General features: G+C 44.0%; 1 protein-coding gene across 1 annotated transcript; it reads right to left on the reverse strand.

The window, feature by feature from the left end:
- Window positions 1-5,946: 5,946 nt before the first annotated feature.
- On the reverse strand, window positions 5,947-8,464 carry myod1 (myogenic differentiation 1). Its single transcript, XM_038807792.1, has 3 exons — window positions 7,706-8,464; window positions 7,208-7,283; window positions 5,947-6,686 (listed from the first exon to the last, which is right to left on the reverse strand). Exons 1-3 carry the CDS (start codon window positions 8,213-8,215, stop codon window positions 6,445-6,447), a joined length of 828 nt encoding a protein of 275 aa, XP_038663720.1. The 5' UTR covers window positions 8,216-8,464; the 3' UTR covers window positions 5,947-6,444.

Genomic DNA, 8,464 nt, shown 5'->3' on the forward strand with positions numbered 1-8,464 from the left:
TGGCGCTGGACACAGTCCGCAGCTGCCACACCGGATTCCCGAATGCTGAGACCACACATGCCCTGCGTGGTCGGGGTGCGGCCCATTGGGGGGGGGGGGGGGGAGCATTGGGGAGGGCCTTCAGTTAATGTTCTGCAGCGGTCCCAGCAGCATGTGCCCGTACTCAATTATGACGCCATTTTGGAGGGTGCGGAGCAGCCAAAAACAGGCGCTGCCCTGATTCAGTCAGAAAAAGGGATTCTCGGCCGGATTGCCGATTACGAAATTGCCGTCGGCAAGCAGAGAAACCCGTCCAGGGAGTTCTTCTAGCATCTTATAACATTTATTATTCAAAAACCACTGAGACAATCCCCAAAAGACTTCAATTTAGAAATGTTTCCCATGCGAATAGCAATTTCCAAGTGAGGCAGTGATTTCCAAATGCAGTCTACTAATTTCGGTAACTTGATCCTTCATTTTTTTCAGCACAGAATTCTTACTTTGTGTTAATTATACTTAATTGAGATTATTTTGTCTTTAAGAATGACATTGAATTATCTGGATAAAACATTCAAAATTCTCAAGGCGCTGGGTATATTTTGGCTGACAATTGGCAAACATCGTGGCTAGGATTCTCCGTTGTGAGTCTGCTCGCTACCACTGCTGGCGAGGACGGAGAATTTGTCACTCAGCCAAATCTCCCATTCACTGCACCGGGACAGGAGAATCTCTGATGTTGTGAATGGACAGAGAATCCTGACTCTTAATTCTGTCTTCCGGTATAGTCATAATTAAACAATTCTCTGCACATTTCCAACTAAAGTTGCAAGTTTGCATAGAGATCTTCACAACTTGTAGCTTTATAAAAAACAATTTGTGAATCTTATTACCTCACTAGCTAAAATAATTGAATTAAGTTTATGTATTTGAGTAGAAGTTAACTTCTATTTTTGAAACTGAATGAGACTCTGAAATATACTGAATGGCAGTGCGTGCATCTTGTTGACTGGAGTATTTTGCCGTGGACTGGCTCATTCTGTCCTGCACTAGCCTGTGCTGCAGTGATGTCATTGGCTGAATGTTCCATTGAGTTGTTCATCATCAAGTTCCATGTTTGCTCGCTTCAAGACAGACACATCGCAATATTGACCATCTTTACCGTGATCAATTTGTGTAGTTTTGTGGATTCGGCCTTTGTGTTCTGTGGGGCGAGGGTGGGAGGGAGTGGTGTGTGGTTTGGGACGGGGGAAGAAATGAAGTAAATCCACGTCTGCTTTACGGTCTCCTGGATTCAATATGAGTTCAACAGTTTCTGATCATATCCACTGCTCTCGTTTTTCAGACAGCAGCAGTTAGTAAGAATTAGATTCGCTTTGTCCATCTTTACTTGTCTTTTGCCTTGAACCATCATCCGTGTTATCATTTAATCAATCTGGCCTTCTCTCCTATCACATCTCCCCTTTTTCTGCTTTTCTCTCTCTTTCCCACACCACCCACCCCTCTCCACTGCATTTGTATTTGATTAACACCCTGTAATATCTCTGACATCTTCCAGTTCTGAGGATAGGTCATCAACTTCTTTTTTCACAGACGCTGTCTGACCAGCTGAGTGTTTCCAATAGTTTCTCCTTTGATTCCCCAATTCCAGCATCTGCAGTATTTTGGTTTGCTATTGAAGATGGATGACGTGATATCAGTTTGTGTGAAATTCTATCTGCAAAGTAAAAGCACGTGATGGAAAGCACCTATATATTCATCCTTTACAAATATATTTTAGATTTCATAATTGATTCCTGAGAGAAATAATACAATGTCCTCAGGTACGAATCAAAAATACAGGTTAATTTCTGAGCATCATTTACATTACACTACATTATTAATTGAGTTGCATCGCAATTATGTAACCTTTTCCCAATTATAAAAAAAGTCAGGATACCCATTATAATTTTGATGTGGGACTACAATATGCTGCAATGCATATAGATAATTTTCTATCCCTCTGGTTTTGTTGTAGATAGTTAAATGTTTATTCCAATTGATTGGGATTATATGGTTAAATATGTGTTCCTGTTGGTTTGGTGAAAAATGTTCTTTAACTTTTTGGATTAATGAATCAGACCACTGTGAGGATGAGAATTATTTCAATCTTCTGAGCACGTTAAACAAGATCTGTACATATGTATTTGTAAGAAGTGCTGCACAGTGAGTTCATAAGAAAAACATCCCATGTGATATTCTATCTGCAAAATAGAATCATGTGATTAGAAGTGAGTCATTAAATGTTTTGCAATAGATTAAGAGAAAATATGTGCCCTGGTGTCAGGTACTGATCAAAATGTGGCTGAATAATGCAAGAAAAGTGGTTTACTTGAGTAAAGATTCTGCTGGTCTTATTTTGATGTGAGATATTTTGATGTGAGACTTTTCCTGACTGTTTTAAATGTATTCATTCATGAGATGTAGGCATCTCTGGCTGGGCCAGCATTTATTGCCCATCTCTGAGGGGGCACTTAAGAGTCAACCACGTTGCTGGTGAGTCTGAAGTCACATGTAGGCCAGACCAGGTACGAATGACAGATTTTCTTTCCTAAAGGGGCATTTGTGAACCAGATGGGTTTTTACGACAATTGACAGTGGTTTCATAGTCAATAGACTTCTAATACCAGATTTTTTTTTACATTTAATTCAAATTCTACAATCTGGTGGGATTGGAACTCAGGTCTCCAGAGCATTGTCCTGGGTTTCTGGATTACCAGTACAGTGACAATTCCACTAGCCTCTGACTGCTCACTAGAAAACCTGCAGGTACCTTATAAACAACCACTTTTGCCAATTATGGAGGGACTGCCTTGAACTTCTCCTAAATTTATGGTGGGTGATGGAAAAACTGTGGAAAGTAACCCTAGATTCAGTTTCCAGTTGCTGTTGAACTCCTTGACCTCAACTAAGGTCATGTTTGTCACAGCGGGAAGGAGAAATATAGAAAAGACTGATCGGGTCTCTAGGTATCTATTTTGTGAGAACCAGAGAAGTCTTCAAGCATTTCATTCAGTGTGTAATAATTGTAGAATCTGCTGGGGGTGGAGGTGGCCCTGGTCCAGAGATTGGGGATTTTCGGGAAGATCCGGGAGACCAGGAGGTGAGAGAAGATTTGGCCATTGCCTCCCTGATAGCCCAGAGACAGATCTTGCTTGGGTGGAGGGATTCGGAGCCGCCGAAAGCAGAAGTGTGGGTGAGCGACCTGGCAGAATTCCTGAGGCTGGACAAAGTCAAGTTCATCTTGAGGGGGTGGGTCGATGGGCTCGCCCGGAGGTGGAATCCATTTATCGATTTATTTAACAGGGAGTTTCAGGGATTAGCAAAGGGGGTGGGGGGGGGGGGGGGGGGGGTGAGAGTGTTAAAATGGGGAAGGCAGGATGGGGAAGGGAGTTAGTGGAGAAGGGGAAGTGGGGGGTTGGTTGTTTATAATATTGTTTGGTTATTCTTCTGTTTTTATTTGCGCAAATGAAAATCCCTTGAATAAAATATTTTTAAAACATTGTAGAACTCTACAGGGGAATACCTGAAGTACTGTGTACACGTCTCCTCGCCATATTATAAAAAAGTACCCACAATATATATATTAAATCGAGGTGCTGGAAAGAGTGCAAATATATTTACCGGGGTGATCCCCTGTCAGAAAAGGATGAAGAGGCTGTAATGGGAAATATGGGATTGACCCAGTGAATTTATTTTAAAGTATGACATGTATTTGAAAGATGAGGCGCCAAGTTTCCACTGGTTTGGAAAAGCAAAGGAAAAGGCCAATAATAGAAGCTCAGAAAGCCAGAAATCAAACATGGAATACCCAGGATGCTCCTTCATGAATAGAATGGCCAGACTGTCGTCCTCGCGCCTAAAATGAGTCAAATATCGGGATGCACAAAGGGAAAAGATTGGAATGCGGGGGAAACCGAGCTGGGAGAGTTAAATGACAAAATGATGGGAGGAGGCCCCAGTTGAGCACATGCTATACTGAATGGTTTGGTCCTGTTCTGCATAGTCCATGCAATTCCAAATATTGTATCACTTCATTTAGAATGAATGGCTGCTGTGAACGCTTGCAGCAGCGGGTAGTTGGCAAGGCTGCACGGTGCCTCAGTCAATCGGGAGGGAATTGAAAAAGAAACCGAGTGTGGGTGCAGTATCCGTGTGAAGGATTCGTTAGAATAAGCCTCTAACGGGATGCTGTAGGAGGCAATTTACCTGCCCTAGCATTAATAAATTATTGAAGTGTAATATGTTTAATGAGCACTGTACCATCTCGCCCGCGAGAAGACAGAGGCAGTTTTTCAAACTGGGAATCTTGTAAACTGACAGAATCAGCAAATGCAATTTGTTCCGAGTGTTTGAGATATGCTGTCAATGTGATGTCCTCCCACACCACTGTGGGCCCAAGTGGGGTTAAATAACGCTGAATAAAGATTGGGATTAAGATCCACTATTCCCTAATGCTGAACTTTGATCTCTGGCTGTTGGTCTGGATTAATGTCATTCACACAGGGCCGAGTGTTTTCGCTGTTCAAGATGTCAAATAGTTCACTTTCGTGAAAAAAATATATAGATTTTTAAAAAATACACAAAATGCACAAGCGGACCTTGCCTTTTTGACCCATGTAGTCCCGAGTCCAACCTCCAATAACATAATGAAATAAGTCGTTACCAGAACTACGTATCAAATCAGTTCCTCAGGATTGTTTCTGAATTGGAATGAAGGTTGCTCACTGTTAACCGGGTTCAGTGTCCTCTGCGGCGCTCTGAAGACACTGTGGAAAGTCTAATGTGCCACCATGTGTTGGGGCATTTAACAAACGGTTTGGTTTTTACTGAGATATTCAAGGGCCGGCGGTAAATGTGAGTCAAACCGGGTCCCGAAACACGGCGGACTTTACCTAAATTTCGTACTGCATTTTAAATTGGCTCAAACGTATATATTTTTTGTCTAATCACATGTTGCTCTTACTCAGGCACTTGGCTTGTCCGCCTGCCCTTTGCAATCCCGATGTTGGGATGAGATAAATTAGAGCTCCGTGACCAGTATTCCATTATTTCGGGATCCTGAGCAATGTTTTGAAGATCACATTCCACCACTCTATCCATGTTGCTTTGAAAGGCACATTTCAGCGACCTTGGACTTGATGAATTCCTGCTGCTGAGCCTGGTCTCTGGAGCTCATTTTTTTTAACGTGTGGGAAGGATTTCATTTCACATTTCCGACCGATTGTGACTGGTATGTGAGGTAAGGACAGTTCGGGAGCAACAGGAATACTAGCACCTGGTAATATATTCCATGCTTGCCATATTTTTTTTTAAATCACAGAGTTTTAGGAAAATTGGGGTTATTTTTTTAACATTGGTTTATTCTGCCAATGGCTTGTCTTGTCTTGTCTTGTCTGCCTTGTCGGCCAATGGCCGCTGTCTTTTTCGTTATAAAACGAGATCAAGGCCACTGCCACTTCGAGAACAGAAAGGAGTTTCACTCCTGACTCCCCTCGCGTATCTACAGGAGGTCTGACAGATCATTCAGGGTTTTATTGAAATGCAATGTTGCCCACACATTTGAGACAGGGCCAACTTGATGATGTGTTTTGGATTGTGTTCACGGAATCTCAGAATTGTTAGGGGTACGGAAAGAGGCCATTTGGCCCATGGTGTATACACCGGCTCTCCAAACGAGCATCATGGTTTACTGCCACCTCCCAGCCTTTCGCCCCTGCACACTGTCTCTACTCAAGTACTCAACCAATGCCTTCTTGTGAATGAGTCGATCGAATCTGTCTCAACACACAGACATACAAGTGGAGCAGACATTCGCCCTGAATAAAAATCTCCGCTTCTTTCTATGAGAGTTAAACGCTCACAATTAAGTTTCTCAGTATGGTAAGTCACCGGCTGGAGTGCCAGAACTTGTGCAGAAAAGGGGGAAACTTTTTTTTATAAATACCTTTTTTTATTTTGCATTTCTTGAAACAGTCTTGGCATTCACACTGATAATATATAAATATATAAATTTAGTTTGGCACATCAAACCAAGCATTTCTATAAACAAGCGACATTAAATATTTCAATGGATTAGCAAAAGGCAACTCTTATTTACAATTATACACAAAGCTTTACAAAAAGTGGTCCACATTACGTTTTGATTTTTTTTTGTTGGGATGCATTTCAAGAAGGAAAAATAGAAAAAAAAAGAAACACGTTTTTGTTTCTAAATGCAGACAAGAATTAAATGTGTGTTTGGTTAGGCTTTAGTACATATGGCTGGAGGGTGTGGGTCACACCGCTTTGTGAGTCCGTTCTTGGATGACTAGCCTCACTTCTGGCTATGAACCGTTCTCTCTAACCTGGTGCCGCCTTCTCCTCAGCCGGGTTCAATCGTTATCGTCAAATGTACCGAAGGGTGGCTGGGCGGTTACCCTCAGCCCGTTATAACACCTGGTAGATGGGGTTGTCAGTCGGAATCTCGATGCGGGTGCAGCCGTCGGGCGATGGTATAATACCTGTGGGGTCGTTCAAAGTTGCCCCTTCCCGGGGAGATGTGGGACTTCCCACCGTCCCGCCTGGGACGATCATTACCGGACACGTCGGCCGATCTGTGCAAATCCTTTCGACGATGTTGGAGAGACAGTCCAGGCTTGAAATAACGGAACTCTTGCCAGTTCTCGAATCTAAACACATTGCAATAGAAGACAATGAAGGACGGCAACACTCGGCTGGAAGGAGCTCAATTGCCAACGCGCTAACAGAAACAGCAGCCCGTGTCATTTCGAAACTAGCGAATCGAATTAACCGCTGACAACTTCTCAACCAATACAACAAAGGAATGGGGAGGGGGAGGGGGGGGGGGGGGTCCATAAATATTCTGAAAAACATCAGTCTGACACTGGGCACAATTATTGCTGCTCCATATTGGAGGTCAAAATATAAATGCAATGCGGGATACATTTCTCTGAAAATCAAGCAATCGTTCATGCCTCCACACCACATGCCAGATGTGTCACATTGAGACCGCTTTGCTTCTCTGCTAATGTAGTGTAATGTTCCCACCGTCATACACTGGATTTACACTGACCACTTGGCTGTGTCGTGCAGCTTCTTTCTCAGGGTGGGACCCCGCTGCGTGTGATTTGTGTTATTTATTTAGTTTGCTGCGGTCTGGGCTCCCTCTGGCCAGTAAACACGTACTCACCGTTTGGCGTTTCCGAGAAGTAGGTGTTGTCGAGGTGACCGCGTCTCCTGGTGCACGTGGGGCCTCTGCAATCCAACTGCAAAACAAAAAGAGCACCAGCCAGGTCAGTCACAGTGCCTTGAACTGGTGTGACCAGCGAATTGTTTGTTTTGTGTTGTCCGGGGGCTGACATATTTTAAACGGTTCATATGAGATGGGTATCTAATCGCAGCTAAACCGTTCTTGCATCTGGCTTTAAATGCAGACAAAACAGTCTGAAAATATGTCAGGCAGCATTCCTTCCGCCTGGACTTAAGATACAAGAAGTGTTAATAATGTTTCTGTTTGCTTTACTAAATCTAGGTAAATAAAACCTTGGAAACAATTTAGTCGAACGAAATCAATCGTTCAAATGTTAATGATGAAATTGACTTAATGATTTGCCCTTCCTTTACTCTATCTCTTTCAATATTGATATTGCGTGCATGTCTCTCCATATACCCATCACAACGTTCTTACCATTCCATCAGAGCAATTGGATCGTGGGCTGGAGGCATCTGAGTCCACACTGTATTGATCCATGACTGAGAAATAGTTCTCGTCCTGATCTCTCAGGAGGGCCTGCAAGCTCTCGATGTACCTGATCGCATTTCTCAGAATCTCCACTTTGGGCAGCCTCTGGTTCGGGTTGGTGGACGTGCACCTCTTGAGGGTTTCAAACGCCTCGTTCACTTTGCTAAGGCGCCTCCTTTCTCTCATGGTGGCCGCTTTCCTGCGGTCGGCGTTGGTCGTTTTCCTCTTGCAAGCCTTGCAAGCCCAAAGCAAGCAGCGGCCGGCTTGGTGGTGCCCACTCGGGGCTCGAATGTGCTCGTCCTCGGCCGGCCCCTGGTCGGGTTTGAGGAGCCCAACATGGACTAACCTGGGGTCTAGATCCTCGAAAAAGTGAATGTCTGAAGTGGAGAAGCAGGGGTCATCGTAGAAGTCATCAGCAGACGAGAAGGAGCACAGAGAGGTGTCCGTTATCTCCATGATGGGGCGGCCTGGGATTCTAATGAACAAGGACCTTCCTCTCGTTTCCTCTTAATGTTAGGATTGTGTTGCCTTTGGCTATATCGCTCGCGTACCGTTCGGTACCTGTGCTCAGTGCAGTGCAAGTTTTGCCCTATTTATTCCGAACTCTGGGGGCTGTGGGACAGAATCCTCGAACGCCCAAACTCTTCCATCAACCAATCGGACGGCTTCAGCAGGAGGCTGTCTTATTCAGGGTCCGGGGCTGGC

This window comes from Scyliorhinus canicula, chromosome 9 (genome assembly GCF_902713615.1).
Source record: "Scyliorhinus canicula chromosome 9, sScyCan1.1, whole genome shotgun sequence".
Taxonomy (NCBI): domain Eukaryota; kingdom Metazoa; phylum Chordata; class Chondrichthyes; order Carcharhiniformes; family Scyliorhinidae; genus Scyliorhinus; species Scyliorhinus canicula.